This window comes from Crocodylus siamensis, chromosome 6, assembly GCF_052110815.1.
Source record: "Crocodylus siamensis isolate JL-2025a chromosome 6, ASM5211081v1, whole genome shotgun sequence".
NCBI classification, from domain to species: Eukaryota; Metazoa; Chordata; order Crocodylia; family Crocodylidae; genus Crocodylus; species Crocodylus siamensis.
The window spans coordinates 15,452,996-15,474,058 of record NC_143400.1 but is presented as its reverse complement, the minus strand read 5'-3'; the positions used below and the strand labels follow the sequence as shown (position 1 = coordinate 15,474,058).

The 21,063-nt window shown below is 55.7% G+C and overlaps 1 protein-coding gene across 4 annotated transcripts; it reads right to left on the bottom strand.

The window, feature by feature from the left end:
• Positions 1-1,182: 1,182 nt before the first annotated feature.
• Positions 1,183-20,461, bottom strand: LOC149861242 (semaphorin-7A-like). Of its 4 annotated transcripts, none has more exons than XM_090053928.1 (15): positions 20,290-20,461; positions 18,311-18,450; positions 17,742-17,804; positions 17,285-17,383; positions 16,833-16,941; positions 15,454-15,552; positions 14,180-14,319; positions 12,889-13,064; positions 12,215-12,323; positions 9,769-9,973; positions 8,379-8,494; positions 7,467-7,639; positions 6,869-6,924; positions 5,649-5,677; positions 1,183-4,777 (listed from the first exon to the last, which is right to left on the bottom strand). In XM_090053928.1, the coding sequence occupies exons 1-15, from the start codon at positions 20,366-20,368 to the stop codon at positions 4,694-4,696; spliced, it is 1,677 nt and encodes a 558-aa protein (XP_089910054.1). In that variant the 5' UTR covers positions 20,369-20,461; the 3' UTR covers positions 1,183-4,693. The 4 variants fall into 4 exon arrangements, with proteins under 4 accessions (XP_089910054.1, XP_089910055.1, XP_089910052.1 ...); XM_090053929.1 differs by having other exon boundaries at positions 6,869-6,921; XM_090053926.1 differs by having other exon boundaries at positions 1,183-5,677.
• Between the last annotated feature and the right edge of the window lie 602 nt (positions 20,462-21,063).

Genomic DNA, 21,063 nt, shown 5'->3' with positions numbered 1-21,063 from the left:
CTTGGAGATGCAGGAGAGCCCAGATGAGACCCCCCGACCCTGTCCTACGTTAGCCTCTCGTGATCACTGTTCCCTTCCCCAGGGAGATCTCCCCTGCTTTTTAGCAGTCATCCCAGCATCTGGGTGCCAGCGGGGAGCCAGCTGCACAATACCACACTTCAGCATCTCACTTGCCTCTCTCCACTGGCTTTTGTCCCCTCTGACCTCCCCTGCATGGGACCTTCCCATCCCCCAGATGCATGGGAGTCAAAGGCAGAATTTGTCTTTCCCTGAGGGTACTGCAGCCCTGGGTCTGAGCCTTGCAGGCTGGAGGTGGTGTAGGAACGGTGCAAATCCATCGCTGCAGATCAGGCTGGGCAAGAGGAGCACCAGCTACAGTGCGCAGACCAATGGGTCAGTGGTAAAGGAGCATCTGGTTTCCAAGAGTTGGCCGGGCAGTATTTTGGGAGGGAGTTGGGACAGAGAGATCCAAGGAGCCAGTTCCAGGTGGGTAGATGTTATTGCTCTCCTGGGACCTGGAGCAGATTGGGAGATCAGCAAGGAAAGCTGGAGGGGAGGATCCCCGGGTGGCAGGAGCTGCAGACGCAGTCATGCTGGCCATAGTCAGCTCATGCCAAGGTGAGACTGGTGCAGGCAATGCAGGAAGCATCTGAGCCACCCACCTTTGTCCAGCCCCAGGAGAGCTGGGCCTTTGATGCAAATCAATGGCTTGTTCCTGTGCATCTGGGTGCACTGCACTGCCCTGATGCTTTGTATGTTATCCAGGCCACACCTAAGTCTTACGTCGCTCCTGCCACTGCTGAAACAAAACCACTGGTGCTGCCAAACGTGGCACAGCACCCGAAACTGGAACAGAAGAAAAAGGATGGCTCGGGTATTTGTTTAGCCAGGAGAGTGGGTAAATGCCCTTTAATCTTGATTAAGTGCCATGGCTTTGTGCCTCAGTGGAAACCCTGGGATCCCCTGCCACTATATGCTAGGACACCTGGCTTCCTTGGAAATCAGCCATCCAAGGATAATCCACTCCTGGCCTGTCTTAGCTCATGACAGCTGACAAGCATGGACAGAGCCAGCGTGACTGAAAGCACATTACTATGCCAGCACCATCTTCCTCCCGTGATGACGACAAGACTGGTAGATGCCACAGGGCTGTATCACTGCAGAAGCAGACACCCGGCGTGGTTATCATTTATGTTTATTCCATTCTCCAGCACACATTACACTTTCCTTTGATTCGGAAGAGAGCAGAAAAAGGTTAGGGGGAAGGAAGGGGGTGGGGAAATCACGTTACAAAAGGGAAAAGCACACACGGATATAGTCAGCTCTCTACAGCAAAGCAGGATATATACCATGAACGGCAGCAGAACAGTCAGTTCTGCTCTTCCAAGAAAGAAGAGCAGCTCGGGGTTGGTTGCTAAGGGAAAGACAAGGCAATTCCTGGTAGCTCTCTGCATTCCTCTAGCGACGGAAGCATTATACTGTCAGGGAATATAAAATGTCCAGCGCTCTCCCCAGACGCAGACATGGGGCTGACAGGGCTGCTGACCCCAAACCTTCAAGAATCATGAGCCAGGCCCCCCAAAATAATCATTAGATTGACTAAAAAAAAATCACAAGGTTTGATTTGCTTTTTTTAAGTTGTGGTTTTTTGCATTTGTCTTCTGGGGTTTACGCTTCTAGTGGTCGTGTGTAGGATTTTCTCTGCGACCACAAAGGTGAAGAATTGAGTTCATAAAGAAAGGAGGAAGCTGAGATTATTCTCATGTCATTGCATGACTGCAGTCTTCAGTAAAACAGCAGCTGCCGCCATGTTAGTGACACTGCATTTCTAACTCTTGGACCATATCCCTCAGCCTTGTGGGAGGCATCTGCTAAATGGAGTCAGTTTTAGGTCCAGCTCTTTAGGAAGGAGAAAGAGTGAAACTGGAAGCCCGACCTGTTCACTACGCTAAGTAGAAGAACCAGGATCTGGAGACTTAACAATGAGCATCATATTGAGTCAGAAGGTAGATTTCCACCTTATGGGCTGACTAAATCAGAGATAACTTCATCTGATGAAGTGAGCTTGGACTAATGAGAGCTTAGGCTATCTATATTGTATATCTACTTCAGTTAGTCTATAAGGTGCAAGTCTACCCTGCCTGACTTCAGACTAACATGGCGAATCACCTGTGATCATAGTCTCACTTGCATCCTTCTCACCACTAGTCCCTGCTTCCTGGAGCCACGGCAACTGAGACCCCGGCCCTCCTGGACTTCTCAACAGTGATGCTCTTTACAAATGAATACTGAGCTGCTGTGTTGTACAGATGGGCAAACCGAGGCACAGAGCCGTGCAGCAAGATTACACAGCAGATGAAAGGCAGAGGCAGGCCTGGTTTTACTGAGAAGCCATGCTGCGTCCTTGTTGCAGAGCTAGATTGCTCTCACCCCCACTGCTTCAAGAGAAATTGTGTTGCTTTCAGACACACTGTCAGCCCTGCAGACCCTCTGAGATCCCCAGGACCAGGGCCTTCCCTCCGGAGAGGAAAGCAGAGAATTGCTTTCCAGATACACAACATTACCTTGCTGGAAGGAGGTTTCCAGATCACCCCTGGAAGAAGTGACAGGCTCGTAAGGAACCCCCAATCTCCCTTTGCTAGCAGGGACCTCCAAGCAGGGCCTCCTCATGGCTTACAACAACCTCTTTGTGTCTTTCTTTTAAAATTACAGCCTAATTCTTAGCACCGGGCTTCGTCTGAGAGCCCCCTTGCATGCATGCTGCCTTGAAGTTGGCTTTGACTCAGCTGCAGAAAGAGCTCTGCTTCCTTCCCTGCAGAGGAAACGACTGGAGAAAACACACCCACACTTAGGCACTGTATCGGCATGTCAGGCACGGCGACAACCGCCTGAGCGCTGCCCCACTGATCTTGCTGCCCCCCCTCCCCTCCCAAAGTACATGTTGGGGGGAGAGAGCAGTAGCAGGGCTGGAGAAGAAATGAACCATTGAGAAGATCAGCTCTGCCTGCTTCTTACAGATCCCCAGAGTGGGTCTTGGCACCAATGCCCATGTCCCCCATGCAAGGAGAAAAGCAGCTGGCAGCTATTCTTATCCCTCACCCACACATCTCTCTGTCTCCCACGCTAGATCTAAAACAGCCGGTGAGATCATCCTGGGACAGTGTTGGCTGCAGGGGCCCACCATTGTGGGACTTCCTGATAAACTGACCCTCTGGCCCTCAGTTATTCTTTTCAAACCTCATCTCCTTCACAGTCACAATACGCCTGGGAGGGTGGGAGCATTATTCCTGTATTACATGGGGAAACTGAGGCACAGCATGGGGAATCTGATGCTCACTGAGCAGGAATTACTGCTAGGACTTCTCGGGTCTCACTCCATGGCTCAGCAGACCATAACCCCTCTCTACCAACCCCCAGTACAGTCAGCACCGAGAAAGATAAAGCAGCAAGTGCTATACTAAAGTCTTGGGTTCTTAGGGGCTTTTTGCAAGCAATGTGGTCCCTTAGTTACATTCATCCAGCTGACAACAGCCAGTTGGAGCATGGTGGGATGGTTTTTTCCAGCCATTATTATTATTATTATATTTTGCAAAAAAAATGTTATACAAAAAGGACACACAGATTTTTTTAAAAACCATCTTTTGCTGACAATCAGGAGGTGGCGTTGGCTTTTTGGCCGATAGGAAGAAACCAAGCAGGGGTCTGCAGCACTCAGCCGAGCAGAGCAGGTGCTGAAATGGGGCCTGGAGTTTCCAAGTCAGAATTACCTTTGACTTTTCTTTCCCTCCAAGTTACACGCTTTAGAGCTTGGGCAGCTGGACACAGGAAGCTGAGAGGTGGCATAATGAGCTCTGTATATATTATTGCCACAACAGCTGACAGCGCCGGGCAGGTGGAAAGAGCCAAACGAACCCGACTCTTGAGTCTCCGGGTCAGACTCTGATCTACGATGCATCCCTGTGTGTCTAAGCTCATTCTGGGCCAAGCCTGGCGGCTGGCGCAGCTTATGTCTGTAGTCAACAGCAAGCCAGGGAGCGATGCGGTTGGCATCATGTCCAGCTGCCTTTGACTTCCCCAGCCCCTCACTCCAGTTAATGCCATGGCTTTAGCACAGGTTTATACTGGCAGACTCCAGATCACGAGCTCTCTCTCCCCACCTCCATTCTCCTTTCTCTCAAGTCCACCCAAAAGCTCTTCCTCATCCTTCCCATCTGTGCTTAGTGGCCCACAGTGGATTTGATCCAGTCTTACTGAACTGAGCCTTGGTATCACCTACGCATCTCACCAGTTCTTTGTGCTGAGACCTCTGCCTGGCCCCAGTTTAAACCAGTCCCGCTTTGTCAAGGGGAATGGGACACCCCTGCTATGGCCTGGCAGAGCGGGTAGAAACACCCTGGGGCCTAGACTTATCGTACACTTGAGGAAATCCGTCATCAGCACCTATGAACACCGGGACTAGCGCGTGCTTGCTTATCCCAGTGTAAACGCTATTGAAAGCTGACAGCATGATTCTGGATTTACCCCAGCGCAAGTGAGAGGAGAGCACAGACTTCTGGATTTCTCTCTGTTTTCTTGTCCCTTCAGAAACCTGGATGCAACCCTGAGCAAACCAAAGCAGAGCTGGCAATCAAAATGGCATCACATACAAAATAACCCATTAAATGACCTTGAAGAGAATGGTTTATGTGATGGCTTAGAACTGGACAGGAAGCCTCAGACTTGTGGCACCGGTAGACATCTCCATGTGAAAGAACCTGACAGCAAAAGCACCAAACTCCTAGAAATCAGAGTAGAAAAGACCCAGTCACTCGCAGTGCTTCTCCCAGAGGGCTGTTCCTTAGAGAAGCGCTAGATAGACAGTTCAAATCAACAGCCCCTCTAGCTCACCCAGCGTCTAGACCAACATCCATGATACAAGCTGGCAGCTAAAATCCTGGAAACCCTTCATGGATCAGCATGACATTAAGCCTGGTGCTGGACACAAGGACTTGCCCTCCATCTGCAGAGCACAAGGCAGATTTGCCCTCATGGTTTCTCAAGCTCCCCACCATCCTCACCACCATTGGCTTTGCTCTGCTCAGCTTTGCTGTGTCATCTACTTTGGGAAGGAAGCTCACATATAATTTTCTACCGCTGCCAAAACCAGATGGCCATGTCTTCCATCCGGATGTCCAAATTCAGGATCAGTGATGAGCCCCCTGGCACTTTGCTCCTGGACCATCTCACATTTCTTTCAGGATTTGTTAAAGGAAGAATCCTCCAAGGGAGAAGGGAGGATTCGTAGGGGAAGGGTTGGGGGGTGGAAAAAGAAGACATTGGCAGTGTAATGAGATCTACTCGAATGGCAGAGTCTAGCACAGGAGAATCGCAATGGTGAGGAACAGCATCATCAGAGGCAGCTGGGGGACTGTGGCACTGTTGAGCGTGAGTTTGTACACAGTGATCTCCTCCTCGTAGCCCTCCTCCATGGCAGTGCATTTGAACACACCCTGGTCCATGGGGGCGTTCTCCCCGAAGCGCAGTGTGCACGAGTGCCCGTCCATGTCACACGGGTACTGCTTGGCGCCATCCTTGACCCACGTGTAGATGGCGTGGTGGGAACGCAGGGGGCAGGGCAGGTAGATGTAGCTGGTCGGGTCAACACTCACCTTCTTCAGGGCTTCTTGAGCCACTTGGTCTTGCAGGAAAGCGTTTGATTTGGTGTCCAGGTAGATGAGGCGGGAAGATGGAGGACAGGAAGGTGGACATAATGAGAGAGGAGGTTTAGAGGTGCCAAATCCTAACACCCAGCCCAACCCCACTCAGGTTTACACACCAGATCCCAAATGTATGGCTAAGGAAACCCCTCAGGGAAGTGACCCTTGAACAATCAGTCTTTACTGAGTGAAGCCATTCAGGGATCTCCATAAGCTGCAGGCTCTTGCGGCCCTCGTGCCACACAACGCCAGGCCAGGGAGTTAGAGATCATATTTAATCACATACTACACGCACAATTTCCCCCCTAAAAATCAGCCCTCTAAAATGGGTGCATCAGAGAAGCTGATTTTTTGGGGCCAGAAAAGAAGCACGGAGACACTGCAATGACTGCTGTGATTTTCTTGCTGCCAGCCCCAGGGCAGAGTCCCGGCTTCCTTCTCCCCCACGTGGTTTGGGATTTCCTGAAAATCTTTATAATGGCTGGTGCAACGCTGGATGTGTAAAGCCATCCTGCCCTGAGTGCTTGGTACCTCTCTCAGCCTTTAAAGCTTCAGAGGCACATGCTCCAGCGAGGGGCAACACTTTGCTAGTGGCAATGTTTTCATGCCAGAAGGTCTCAAGCAAGGCCCACAGATCTGAACAGTTGGGAAGGGGCAACATTATGCTCTCCTACCTGCTCGGAGACCTAAGACCCCATCTCCACTAGGACACCAAAGAAGGTGCCCCCTATGCCATCAGTACAGTGCCAGCTGGGCACAGCTACAGAAGCACTAGGCTGTCCAATCTGTTGCTCTGCATTCTCTTCCCTGTCCTTTCTGCTGCTTTTCTGGCTGCCCGATCCATTGCTCTGCTGTCTCCTCCCTGACCTATCAATTGCTCTGTTTGCTCTTGCCTCCCTATCTACTACTGTTCTCTCTGCTCCTTGCCATATATACCACTTGCCACATAGCATCTGCGTGCACTCGTTGTGGTACACGTGCCATGGGTTGGCCACCCCAGGCCTAGCCAGACCCAAGAGACGAGGCTGCTTTGTTTCACATCTGTCTCCCCCTCGGCTTTCCCTCGCCCTCTCTGCTGGGAATGGCACCTCTCCTGACACTCGGCTGCCAGGCTGGGATTTGCAAACACGGGTTCAAATACAACTCCGTGAGTGCACGGCTCACGGACCTACCTGCCACACCTTCACACACGTCCCCAGGCTCGGGATGCAGGCTCTGCAGGAAGCTGCTAGAAACAAAAAAATAGGGGCAAAGGAAGGTAGAAGCAACAAGATGGACTCACAGCCCAAAGCGGGCAGCATTTCAGCCAGGGGAAGGCGTGATCTTTACCCTACAGGCTGCCTCCTGCTTCGAAGCTCACTCCTGGGCCCCAGCTTCCTGCTAGCACCAAGCTACAAGCTGGCTGTATACACCCCCCTCCCCCTACAACAGCTTCCTCTCCAGGCCTGCATTTGCAATACCCTTCCAGCCAGACGTAGGATTTTGGTTCTGTAGCAACTGTTCGGCTCCGACCCAGAGGTGGCTGCATTTCATGGGGGAAAGGATCATTCCCATTCACCCTCTGTGATGGGAAACTATACATTTCAAACATTATTCTAGCCCTTCTTTATTACCAGGGTAACCAGACAGGATGCTTCCTATTCTGCATGGCTCACTAGAGACCTGGGCTTTATTACTACAGAGGCTGCAGCTGGAAAAGGACCAGATCCCCAGACACGGCTGGTCAAAATCAACCCCCGAGCCGCCCTACATCTCTGAGCAGGATCAGACCTGGTCGTGGCATTCGCCTCCTGGGACACAGCAGAACACCTATTGCTCTCCAGATCCCATCCGCAGTACGGGTCCCGGGCGAGGACGCACTTCCAGCAGGTCTCCCTGTATTGCCCGCAGTCTGCTAGTGGCAGGCGCGTCACCTCGAACTCAGTGCTGGCATAGAGGTATCCCTGCCAAGGAGGGGCTGGGTTAGTCAAGGGTTAAAAGTAACTGGTAAGGAAAAGGAAGGTATATATTGGGAGTGACTGGGACCAGGCAAAACCCTGTCTGACTTTTCTAGCTGGAGCTGGGCCAGGCCCTGGATTAGGTTTCCAACAAGACACAGGAGAAATTCTCAGGTAAAATGTTCAGAAAGGGAAAGGTGGAGGGGGGATATAACAGAAGTGTATGAAATCACACAGGGTGTGGATAAAGGGAACGGGGTTATTCACTGAGGCCCAGAATTTGAGAACCGGGGGGCCCCGCTGATATGAACAGGAGGCAGGTTTAAAACTAACAGGAGGCCGCATTTTTGTACCGCCAGACCCAAAAAGGGGATGAAGACCAGTGCTTCTTAACCATTGTTGACCTCCCTTGGGAAATCCCAGCTCTCAGCTTTCACTCATTTCTCAACTGTAGGATAATATTAAAGCAATTCTGCTGCTGCAAAGAACTCAGTGAGCCCCAGGATGTTGGTGCCACTGGAAATTTCTAGGTTTCTTTTGTGAATTGCACATAGGTGTTTGCACACCTCAGTGCTCATGCCATATGGCACCCTTGTAAAGGGATCTTGTGTCACCCTGGTTGAGAACCACAGGTCTGCTCTAGAGCATGTGCTACTGCCACTGTAGGAGAGAGGACACTGGGGTGGAGGGACCTTTGGGGTGACAGTCTGATGTCTGTAACAGGAGGAGGGGAGCAGGAGCTCACTGTGGAAGCATCCAGGATGAGGCCAGAGATGGGCGCTTCTCTTCGAAAGGGACTCAGCTCAGCAATGATGACAGTCTGCCCTTCGCCCTGCAGCACTTTGTGGATTTTCCCCTTATCTGCATTGGGAAAAGACCCAGAGAGTTGAGGAAGGAGCTGCTCTGCACTCTGGATGAACTCCAGGTCCCAGTGCTGTCACTGGGGCTCTGCAAGGACTTGGCCCTCAGCGGTGCCACGGGAATAGAGGTAGGATCCCCACCCTTATCAACCCTGCCCCGAGCAAGACAGGAGAATGCAGGACACATGCACAGCTGTGGTGGGTGCTAGCTATCTACTCCGGGCCTGCATCTGCTTACGTTTCTGCATCCACAACCCACAGCTCTCCTGGTAGCCCTGCTATCCCAACTGTCTCCATGATTCAGGCAGCCTCAGTCTTCCAGCAAAGAGGCCAGCTCAGGACCTGCTGGACCAACGGGCTTTGTCACTGGTGCCTGCTAATGACCCCAAAAGCCATCCCATTCCAGTCAGCTGTGACACCATGGTGACATCGAGCCCTCTTTGGTGGGCACTAGAGTCAAATTAACACCCTAGAGCAGCGGTCTCCAAACTTTTTTCATCACACGCCCCTATCAGTAAACAATTTTTGAGCGCACACCCCCAATATACGTATATTTAATGGGAGTGCCACTGAGGGCGCCACTGTCAACCCCTCCACATTGTGGAACTCCCACCCTTCCCTCGGGATACCTCGCGTACCGTACGTGACATGTGACCGTCTGACATACGGACCAAGTGAGGGCACCAGTGTTAATCCGTATATTAAATATTAGTAAAGCTTAATTTCTTTCTTATTTTTTTAGATAAAAAATAAATAGGAGTTCTAATATTTTCTTCCTGCACCCCAATGGATCGTGCGCACACCTCACTTTGGTGGCCACTGCCCTAGGGCAAGCTGTGCCCCTGCCCAGGCCAGGAAAGGATGTGGCTGCCTGATAGAGGACAGTCTCCTGCATGGGGAGAAGCAGAGTAACTAGTGGTGGACTCTGTCTGCCCCAAGGCTGGCATATAATGTGCCCCAGCCCTGCCTTGTCCCTGCTGCTTGAGGGAGCAGGGACGCTGGTGGCCGGAACCCCAGGTCCTGTACCTGTCTCTGACTGCGGGGCAGGAGCTAGCAGTTAGAGAAGGGAAGTCAATCAGGACTCCTGGCATCTGTCCCCTGCTCTGAAGGGCAGCAGGAGAACATATTTCGAGCACAGGGGCTGGGAGGAAGGATGCTGGGTTCAGAATCTTGTCTGTGCTCTACGCCCATCTACATCCACTGTAAATGCAGACAGCCTCTCCCCCTGCTGTGGCTCCCCAAAGGCCCCAAGGGACCTACTCCCTCCTCACCTACCTGTCCCGAGGTACAGGACGGTGTGGGAGGTATTGCTGGCATCCAGGACCCGGTCAGCCACCACCTGCGTGTAGGTGTCGTTGGTCTGCAGCATGTACAGGGGACGCTGCCCCTCGGGGTAGATGACTTGCTCTATCTCTGGATAGTCCTTAATGATGCTGAGTGTGGCCTTGGGTGGGGCATTGGGGGAGTTGTAGGGCACGCACTGAGAGACAACCAGAGGGGAGAAGGGGCTCTCAGCATACAGGACTGACCCCATGGCACTGCTCCCACATATTCAGGAAAGTGGAGGCTAATCCAGCAGAGGGGGAGGGAAAGCACCTGGCCGCAGTTCTTCAACCCATTGTAACTAACTGGTGGAGAAATGGAGCTTCTTTGGCTTTTGGGGCTGGAGAGGGCCATGGAGCCTGGGCCCTAGGGGCAACCTGAGAAAGCTCCAAAATGGCTCCAAGTTTTGCCCCTCGATTCACACCAGTCTGACCTGAGAAATTGCTTCCTATTCCACATCTAGCATCTAGTTTGACGCCTGAATGGAAAGGTAAGACCCTCCAAGCCAGGAACCACTGGGGTTTCTAAGTTCAGGCAGGAGAAACAGCAGGATGCTGCAGTCACAACCCAGTCTTAGCTGTGGCCAACATCCTACTAGAATCATAGCATTGTAGGAAATTCGTGTTGGAAGGGACCTCAGGTCAGATGTAGTCCAACCCCCTGCTCAAAGCAGGACCAGCCCCAACTAGCCAAGGCTTTGTCTAGTCAGGTCTTAAACACCTCCAAGGATGGAAACTCTATAACCTCTCTGAGTAGCCTCTTCCAGTGTTTTACTACCCTCCTCATGAGAAACTTTTTTCCTAATATCTAACCTAAACTTCCCTTGCTGCAACTAGAGCCCATTGCTCCTTGTCCTGTCATCTGTCACCACTGAGAACAGCCCAGCTCCATCCTCTTTGCAATCCCCCTGCAGGGAGTTGAAGGCTGCTATTAAATCCCCACTCAGTCTTCTCTTCTCCAAACTAAATAAGCCCAGTGCCCTCAGCCTCTCCTCACAAGTCGTGCCCCAGCCGCTGAACCATTTTTGTTGCCCTCCACTGGACTCTCTCCAACGTGTCCACATCCTTTCTGTAGTGGGCCAGTGGGGGGCCCAAAAGTAGCCACAGGACAGCAGATATGGCCTCACCAGTGCTGAATAGAAGGAAGAATCACTGCCCTCGATCTGCTGGCAACTCTCTTACCAGTGCAGCCCACGATGCCTTTAGTGTTCTTGGCAACACGGGCACACTGCTGGCTCCTATCCAGCTTGTCCACTGTAACCCCCCGGTCTTTTTCTGCAGAGCTGCTGCTTAGGGGGTCCCCAGCCAGTACTGGTGCATGAGATTGCTCCATCCTGAGTTCAGGACTTTACATTTGTCCTTGTTGAACCTCACAGTGCCTCACAGGAAGGTAAAAAAGAAACTCCAGAAGCATTTATGAGGGGCAGTGGCAACATGTAGGGGGTGCACATGCACCCCCTGAGAGAGCTGGTGCACCTCTTGACAGCCAGTGTTCCCAGGCACGGGGGGTAGGCGAGAGTGCTCGTGCCCCCTGAGAGTGCCGGCCGGTGAGTTGGGGTGCCAGGAGAAGCAATCCCCATAGTCCCCCTGTGGCCAATCACGCTCATCCAGAAGTGCCAGTGGCACACTGCTGCCACTTGGGGGTCGGCGGGATCAGCCATGGAGGGACCCCCCCACCCCAGCTGGTGGGATCAGTCACAGGGCCCCCTCCCCACCAGTTGCTGACTGGCCACTGGGGGGGCAAGTGCCCCCTCTGACTCAGGAAGCACCAGTTGCCCATGATGAAGGGGAAAAAAGTCCTTTCATGGCCCTAACATGCAACAAGCTAAAGCCTGAAGCCTGGAATTACCAGCCTCTTCCACCACAACCAGACAGGTGCCTCTAGACTCCAACAAGAGGATTTCCAAAGGGACAAAAACTGTTCTCAAAGAAATCTCTTCAGTGGTTTTAGCTGAAATGGGAAGAAATAACTGAGCAGTTGGAAATGTTCCATTTTTTAAAACCAAATGCCTTGATTTGGGGCATAAAACTTGGAAATGCTTAATTTTGTCCGTCTCAGAATGAAGTGTTTTGCGTTTTTCCCCTCCCAAACAGGATTCTTTCCTGGAAAAATTGGCTTCAGTTTTAAAAATACCTTTCCTCAGGATGGAAAAGGAGGGGAGAAGTCAGGTCTGATCACGCAGAAACCGAAGCTGAGTGGAACAAAGAGCAAGATATTTGTGCTTTAAAAATGTGTGAAACTGGTGGAGACCTCTTGATGGCACCATCTAGGTTGCTGGCAGCTCTCTGCACACCCCACCGTGCCCTCTCCTCACTGCCAACCACGGAGGCCCCTTCCCTACTCACGGGAGCTGTGCCAGGCTGCCCACGCCGTGGGGACCTTGAGGGACAGTGCTTACCGTGCCGGGCCTGTGTGCTGGCATGACACTGCTGTACCCCTTGAACTTGGAGGTCCGGAAGATTTGGTTCACCCTGTCCATGGAGTAGGTGCAGATGGCAGTCGTGCCCCTGCAGGGAGAAAACAGGAGCTCCTTTGAGGGGGAGCCATGAGCGTTCCCGGCCCCTGGGTGCAGCCCTGGTGGGACTGAGTCTCCCTGGTCCACTCAGTGAGGGGCAGAGGTGGCTGGTGCTGGCCGTGTAAGCAAGGAGCAGGGTTGAGACAAAGCAACCTCATGACACCAAACAGAAGGGACCTGCTGTCTCTGCAGACCCCAGCTGGCTCCGGAGCAGGGACAGGGGCTCAGGTGGGGGCAACCCCCCCCCCCCCACTCTCCCTGAATGACTGACTCGGGCTGAACCCACTGTCTTCAGTGCTCTCTGCCTGTGAGTTCAGGTGTTGGCCTCCCAGCCCCCATCTGATCCTCCCCTTCTCTGCAGGCTGAGGCTCTCCAGAGGAAAAGGTGCCTTGGTTCTCATCTGCCATTGGTGTCACGAAAGCACCAGGCCTCAGAGGCAGCTGGGGTGGGAGAAGCAGAGTGCAGAGAGCTGAAGCAGACTTTCCCCTTCATTTGCCCTCGCCACCCCAAGGCCACATGCCCTGGCTGCACCCCTGACCCACATGCCCCCTGCTCACCAGGCACTGGAGAAGATGCCGTACAACACCCCCCCACCCTGCCGCCCCTCGCTGAGCAGGAAGGCGTCGTGCAGCCGGTGAAAGCGCTGGGGCTCGGTAGGGTGGCCGCAGACCAGCCTCGCCTTGAGGAAAGTGGACCAGGAGTCGACGAGGAGGCTCTTCCCACCTTCGTCCACCTGCGGGGAGAACGGCCTGGAGCTCTGGGGGTGCCTCCTGCCAGAGACACCCCCCGGCCTCCACGGCTGGCCCAAGACACACTGGCAGATCCTCTCGGCCTACCCCGGATCTCGCCCAGTAGAGCCATGGTGGCGACTGATCACGATATAGCTGGGCCATGAAGAGAATCACTGAATCCCAGAGCAGTGGGGCTGGGAGGGAGCTCCAGAGGCCACATGTGGGCCAACCCCCTGCCTGAGGCAGCATCAGCCCTGCCCAAACCACCCCAAACAAACCCATCATCTCAACTCTACATAAGACGACCGTCAACCCTGACCCAACACAGACATCACACCCGAACCTGCCGCAGGGAAAGCGCGGGACCATGGCCTGTTTCTATAAAAGGTTGTTAACATACACTCAAGAGATCCCAGGCAGAGGCCATGCCCCCACTATAGAGGAAGGTGAAGCCTCCCCAGTCCGTACCAGTCTGACCAGGGGGTAAAATTCCTTCCTGACCCCATCACAGCATCCGTCTGAGCCTGCATGGAGGGACAAGACCCTCTAGCCCAGCATTTCTCAACCTGTGGGTCACAACCCAAAAGTGGGTCACAAGAATATACAAAAGAGCTGCAAACGACCTTTAAAAATGGATTCTCCTTTAAAGCAGAAAAACTTGGGAAACCACGGCTTTTCCCTGGCAGGCTGGCAGAGCTCCAGCCTGCAAGGGGTGCTTAGGACCCAACGCACCTACCCTGCCCCACACACTGGGGAGCTAGGGGTGGGGGCAGCAGGTTGGGAGTGAGGGGCACTGGGTTGGGACTGGCCATGGATGTTTACAGTTGTGTCCTGGTACAAAAAAGGTTGAGAACCACTGCTCTAACCAAGGTCCTCCAGGGTTGGTCCCAGCAGGATCATTGGCACAGCCCAGTTGCCATCCCCAGCCTGGGCTGCAGCCAACACCCAGTGCCTCCAGCTGTGGCCAAAAGATCTGGAGCCCAAAGAGGCTCTGGCCTCCAGGATCAGCTAACCTCCCTGCTGACAACTCCCCCCAGAAGACCGGGATTAATGGCCCCAGCCTCAGAGGGAGGCGAAGACTGCAGCTCTCAGCCGGCCTGGGCCAGCACACTCGTACCTTGCACACCCGTCCGATCTGGGCTTTCACTGGCTCCTCATCGAGCCCTGCCATCTTGTTCAGCTCGTTGTAGAAGAAGAAGATTTCATCCAGAGTCTTTTCCTTCTGCGGCAGCAAGGCAGCACTGATGAATTCTGCGTCTGCGGGGAAGCAAGGGGAGAGACACCCAGTGTGCAATAACTTCACAGGTGCTTTGGGCACCCTGGTCTGGCCCTGGGACTCCTTTCCTTGAAGACTAGCCAGACGGTGGGGGCAAAAGTCACCCTGATCACCAACCTCACCTCCTCCAAAAATCACAAGGGCGGCTTAAACGATCATGAGAGTTTTCTCTTAATGCGATGATTTGCTTTCTCTACTCTAAGCCCCTGAAGGAGCTTCCAGGTCCTCACTATATATCAGGAGACGTAAAATATAAGGACAAGCTGTGGCTCCCTCAGTGTCCCAGGAGCAAGGACGTTCAGTTCAACATGGGTTATCACGAGGTGTCCGGAGGGGTCTCAGGATAGGGTTCTTTAGTCTGGAGAAGGGAAGACTGAGGGGGATTTGATACCAATCCTCAAATCCCTGAAGAGCAATGGCAGAGAGGATGGAGATGGGCTTCTCTCTGTGGCTGTGGGGGACAGGAGTAGGAGCAATGGCCTCAAGTTGTAGCAGGGGGAACTGAGGCTGGAGATGAGGAGGATCTTTCTGACACAGAGGGTGGTCCAGCATTGCAACAGGCACCTAGAGAGGTGGTGGAGTTTCCATCCAAGAGCAGGTTGGGCAGACGTATGGCCGGGATGGTTTAACCAGGGGTGACGCTGCCTTGAGCAGCGGGCTGGGCTAGATGTGACCCTGCTGATCCCTTCCAGCCTGGCTTTCCTATGTTCCCGTATCATGAGAGTTGTGAACTTTCTCATCAATTTGGCAGTTGCAGCTTCTTGGGGTAGAACATCTGGACCATCTGCATCCCCTTCCCTACCTCTCTAATCCAGCCAGTCCCCACAGCACCAGCTTTTCCTGCCTACCTCATATGTAGATGAAAGGCTGCAGAGAGCTCCTTCTGAAGCCGTGGCTTATGATTTTGCCAGCTCACACCACTGCTATGGGATGGGGGTCACCTGTGGCACTCCCTGCTGCAGGGGCATGCGGGGATCACCTGGTCAGCCCCCACAGCATGGAGGGAGCAGCCAGCAATGAAGGCCGGGATAGCGAGACCCTTGATTCACAGAATCCCCCGAACCCGCCTGGGGAGAGCACCCTCCAGGAGCCGGCCCGCAGGGAGCATCTCTTACCCGCCAGCCATTTGTCTTCTGTCTTGAGCAGCCTTTTTGGTCCATAGCTCCTCTGGATGGTGCTTTTCTGCTGGGACAGCGCTGAGTACAGGTTGCCCTCTGCAACATGAGCCAGAGATGGAGTGAGTTAAGGGGCATCCGTGATGCGCCTGGTCATTACACACGAGGGGTTTTCCCAAAGCTTTTAAAACCCACTGAGACCAGGGGAGGGGAAATTTGTGAGCTGCCACTTGCCACCCAGACCCCACAGCAACGAGGAGGCCTGAACTCAGTGGAGAGATGGTGGCACGCATGGGGCAGAGACGGTGCTGCTGATTCCCCTGTGCCACCGCCGGCTGGATTCAAGCACTAGTCGTGACACCTCAGTCACCACCCCCAGCCTTAGCTGTGGCCAACATCCCAATGCTCCTCGGGAAGGTGGAAAAGAAACCCCAAAAGCCAGGAGCATTTGTGAGGGGGAAAAAGAGCCCTTCCTGGCCCTGACAGTCAACCAGCAAAAGCCTGAGGCCTGGATTTACCGGCCCCTTCCAGCACAACCAGACAGCTGCCTCCAGACCCCAACAAGAGGATTTTCAGAGGGACCAAAACTATTCGCAAAGTTGGGGAAACTTCGGGGTTGCCCAACCCTGGGTGAGGATGGTCTAACTGCGATGATCCTGTCTCGAGCAGGGCGCTGGACTAGATGTGACCTCCGGTGAGTGCTCTGAATGTAAAACCCCTGTCTCCCCCCTGGGCCCCAGGGAGGGGCGAGCTCAGACCTGGGCAGCGTTTTCCCCCACCAACCTTTTTGGGTGAAAAATATGCCAATTTGAGGCCACCAAAATTGTTTGTTTCACCACATTCTGACTTTTTTCCTGCAGATTCAACATCTTCCAAGTGGAAATAGTTGATATTTCAGGGAAATCGTTTTTCTAGGCCAAGTTCCCTTAAATTTTACTTTTTAACATTAAAAAAAAAAAAAAGAGAAGAGCTGGAAAAACCCAAAGATGTTTCGATTGGGCAAGACCTCTGGGCCCCGGATCATTTTCTTCCCAGAAACCAGGAACTTGTTTCGTGCTAGAAAGCAAGGTCTTTTTCTCTGGAGATGCCCAAGGAGCTGAAACATCTGTGGTGGACGCCTGGTTTGCAATGCAATGGCTTTATGGACAACAAAAAAGTATAAAGCCCAGCTGTAATTACAGCCCCACAAATGACAGAGCAGAGCGGACCTGCATGTCCTGGTCCCCAGCTAAGCCCTGAAGATCCCTCCCTTAACTGGAAAGGGCCCAGAAGTCCTGGCTCCCAGCCCCCTGTTATATCAGTGGAGATCCACACACCCACAAACACACATTATTGGGGGTCTCTGCTGAGAGGAGAGAGCTGGGCAGAGGGGCTCTTACCCACAGCAATGGTGGCGGCAGGCTGCGATGGCCACGCAGGGGAGAGGTTTTCCCCGTTGATGGAGACGAGCCGGCCCAGTTTGTTCTGCTGCAGCTTCATGTCGTTGGTCTGGGGAGGGAAGGGAAGGGACAGGGCGGTCACACACCAGCCGCGGGGTCCAGCTGGTCTTTCTGATCCCGGCAGGCTGGCGGCGGTCATGCGCAGCATACGAGCGGGGAAGGACATGGGAGCCGGGGACAGAGTTGGGAAAGGAACCCAGGTGTCCCGAATCGTCCCCAGTTCCAACCACGCGACCCCCCTTCCGGCGAGGAGGAAGGGGCACGGCAGTCCTGGATCCCAGCTTGCACCCACATCCCCTGCGCTGCAGGAGCCTCAGCGGGTCAGGTCTTGGGCGTGCTACTGACCGGGGGCTGAAGCCAGCTCATCCCCGTCATTCATGGGATGCACTTACCAGGAACCAGCACCGTGGGGAGCCGGCGTTGGTGCCGCAAACAATGATGGAGCTGCTGTTGAGCCGCTGGATCACACGGATAAAGTTCTCGCACTCGGCCTGTACGGAGAGCCCCCCCATCCCCAACAGTAGGAGAGCTGGTTGGCACCAGTGGCCCTCAGGCCACGTCTGCCCCCTGCCCACCCCCCATGGGTGGTACACGCATGGCACTGCCCTGACAGGCACTGGGTCATGGGGGAACCAGGAATCGGACCCAGGCATCCGAGTGCTGCCCTTGCCCCACAGCGGCTGAGGGGCATGGGGACAGGTGGGGACAGCCACTGCTGCGTGACACCAGCTCCAAGCCTTGCCAAAGGCAAGTGGCGGTTCACGTGGGGGTGTTAGACTCTCTTCTCGCCTCTGGGGGTGCCTGAAGCTGGGGTCCCTGGGGCCAGGCCCTCCCAGGACCCCCTCTCACCTGCTGGGCCCCTGGCCGGCTCTTGCAGTCCTTCAGTGCCTTCTCCTCAGCCGGCAGGACAACCTGGAAGGAGAGCGTGGGCATCAGACCTACCCTGTGGCCCCTGGGATGGGGAAAAAGGCCTCGTGGGTGTCTCAGCATCACCAAGGAGGCACTTGAAGCATCCAGGGCAGAGCTGGGAGCCAGGGCCAGGGTGACCCTGTAACAGCCACTGCCTGTCACCCGTGCAAGGGGATGATGCCCTGCACAGACCTGGACCCATACCCAGGCCTGGACCACGGGGCCTTGCTGGTGTCAAGCAAGCCTTGCCCATGGACATGTGGTTGCCTTGGCAGCAGCTGACCTGAGCAAAGTTGCAGGCTCTGGGCTGGGGGAGATGGGGGTCTTGTGAAGTGCTCCCTGCCCCAGCTGGGGGGATTGGGGTGGAGGGGGCCCTCAGGCAGGTGCCAGATCTCCCATCCCCCATGACGGCACCTGGTGCTGGGGCTGTGGCCCCGAAGCCATGGGGAGAGGGGTCTGGGTTGGAGCCAACAAGGAGCCAAGCCACCCCCTCCTGCCCCAGCTCTCACCCGGGTCTGGTTGACCTCGGCCTCGGTGAACGTCAGCACGTGCACGGCTCCCCGGCCCCCGACGTACAGCTGCTCCGAGCCCGGGTCGTGGGACATGGCTGCGGGCTTCTCCCCATCCTCGAAGCTCAGAGCCGGAGAGTCTGGGGGCAGCGAGGTGATGAGGGTGGCGTCCCAGCCCACCCCTCACCAAGCGTGTCCTTCCCGGTGCCCAACCTGGCTGGAGCCCCCCTGACTCCATCTCGCCGCAGCTTGGCTTCGATCCTGGCTCTCTGGCTGTGCCGTGGAGGTGGTGAGGATGGGGCGTGGACTTGGCGCCCCCCCCCCCCAGAAATCCCCCAGGGGTGGGAGGGAGCTCTCTGCAGAGCTGTCTCTGGGAGGCGTGAGGGTGGGTGCTTGTAGCTGCTGGGTCTGCGCTTTGCTCCAGCTGCCGACAGCAGCCACATGAGTGCTGGGCAGGGAACAGGGCCCGGGGGAGTGGGGACGCTGGGGTCCAGCCCCATGCAGGTCTGCGGTGCTGCACAGGGGCAGCGCCATACCGACAGGGCCAGGGGGCTGGCGCTGCCTGTCGGACCTGCCCGGCCTCTCCGGACACGCCCTGCACTGCAGTGGCGGGGGGGCTCACACCCATGCAGGGCTCTGCCTTCCTGGAGGGGGCACAGAGCCAAGGGACGCTGCTTGCATTTGGCATCCTCCCACCCCCAACTCCAGCAGGGAGGGAGCAGCCAGGTCACTGCAGGGCGTTAACGCCAGCCTGGGATCGAGCCGGGGGGGCCACTGGCTCCAATGCAGCAGGGCATGGCCTCAGCTTCCTGCTGGCTGGAGGAGGCGCCGCAGGGCATGAGCTGGGGGTGCACAAGAATAGCCCATCCCAGCACTAATCCAGATGTGGGGTCTCTGGGCCAGATGAGCCTGGGGCCTGGAGGGTGAATCCTCTCCGGCTCCAGCAGCAAGAGCGCCTGGCTCAGGGCTGGAGCGGGTCTGGGGCTGCCACGGGCCAAGACTGGGGCCCTGGGGCTGGGGTCCTCCAGCCGGCCATGGGATGTGGGTGTGGTGGCTGTCACCCAAACCGCTCAGGTGGGGACTTGGGCGGGGGGGAGCGGAGCTAGGTGGGGACTGGAGGGGAGGGAGCTCCTATGCCCACCCAAACCCCTGCTCCTTCTCTTCCTCAGGCTCACCCTCCCTCACAGGGTCAGCGTCCTCTGTGGAGTGGAGCTGCAGCCTCCCCCTTCTGCTGCAACAGTTTTGATCTCCCCAGGGAGGCAAGAAAGAGAAGGGGGTGGGCTGGGGCTGGGGCTGGGGGAGAAGGCCTGGGGGTGGGGGGTATTTCCCCCTATCGCTGTTTGTGCATCTCAAGCTGCAGAGGAACCCAGAGGCACCAGGCTGCAGAGACGACTGCAGAGGCGCCGCGCTGTGGCAGAGCCCAGGGGGTTTCTGTACCCCCCACCCCAGCGGGCAGGCATGGCTTGGTGGTGGGCAGGCGGACGGGGTGTGCATCTGACTCTTCTGCCAGCAGCTCTCTCTGAGCAAGGCAGAGAGGCTGCAGCAGCCGAGGCTTCTCTGCATTGCAGAGGGTGCCAGCAGCAGGCAGGAGAATCTCTTCATGCACAGACCTGCCAGCCTGCCCCTGTCCCTGCCCCTGCCCCAGCCCCAGCCCCAGCCAGCGTGGACCCCCCTGGGGTGCAGGTCCCAGCAGCAAGCAAGGCCCTCCTCCCTTGGGCATCCCAACCTGTCTGCTCTGGGGGCACTGTGCCCCCCAGCCCAGAAACAAACCACGTAATATAAAAATAAGAGGTTTCTTGGGTAGACTCAGCCCCAGGAGACCTGTCCCCAGCCTAACAACCCCCCCCCCCCCCCCCCCCCAAAAAAAAAAAATCCAAAACCAAAACAGCCTCCCGCATCCTTCGAGGGGCAACCCCAAAGATCCCTGGCATCGTACCAGCCCCGCCAGGCACCAGTTTGTGCCCTCGCCCGTGTCTCACCTGGCAGGGTGAACCTCAGGCGCGGTATCTTCTGGGCCCAGCAGCTCAGGGACAGGAGGAGGAAGCCCAGGGCTCTCATCGTGTGTGCGCTCTGCAGAGGGAGGCTGGCTGCGGAGCAGAGCTGAGCCAGCAGCTGGGCTTGGCTCTGCCTCTATGCGTGTCTCCAGCTCCGTGCCTGCCTCTCTCCTGCCGTTTTATACCCCTCGTCCTGAACCAGGAGCTGTAACGTCAGCAGACAGGAGAGCAAATGTGGGTGGGGGAGAAAAATAGCCCTGGAGGAGCCTTGCAAAAAGGCTCCCGCGGCTTCGGAAGGTGGTAGGGAAAGCCCAGGGGGGCCTGATCCTGGGGCGGGGGTGGGCCTGGGAATGCAGCTCCCAGCTCTGTATTTGGCCCTGCCCTGCTGCGGCCCCCACCCCATTCTGAGGCTGGCCACGACCCCCCTCCCTTAGGTGGGGAAGCTGAAGGCCTTGGGGGAGGGTAGGCTGCAGAGTCCCTCTCCCAGCCCCTCTCTGTGATGGACTGGGCACCCAAAGGGGGAGAATCCAGCTGCAAAGATCCCCCACCACAGAGACCGGGGTCAAAGGGGCAGGACGCCAAGTGGACGGGCACATTAGGACCCTGGAGGCGCCAGGGTCTCTGCTACACTAGGGCTGGTTGCGGTCATGCTGACAGTGCCAGGGGCCGTGAACTGAGTCCAGATAGCCCCTGGAGGCTTCCTCAGGCTGGGGTGTGCTGTGGAGGGCAGGGCCAGGACTGGGGTGGGAGGGGAGCACC

Bases quoted from the DNA above. Each gene is read 5' to 3' on its own strand.
- LOC149861242 (XM_090053926.1), bottom strand. From the start codon at position 20,368: ATGAGAGCCCTGGGCTTCCTCCTCCTGTCCCTGAGCTGCTGGGCCCAG. The intron at 18,451-20,289 runs GTGAGACACGGG...CGCTGCCCCCAG, and splicing joins CCTGAGGTTCACCCTGCCAG to ACTCTCCGGCTCTGAGCTTC. The intron at 6,925-7,466 runs GTCTGATCCTGC...TTTTGTTTCTAG, and splicing joins GAGGCGAATGCCACGACCAG to CAGCTTCCTGCAGAGCCTGC.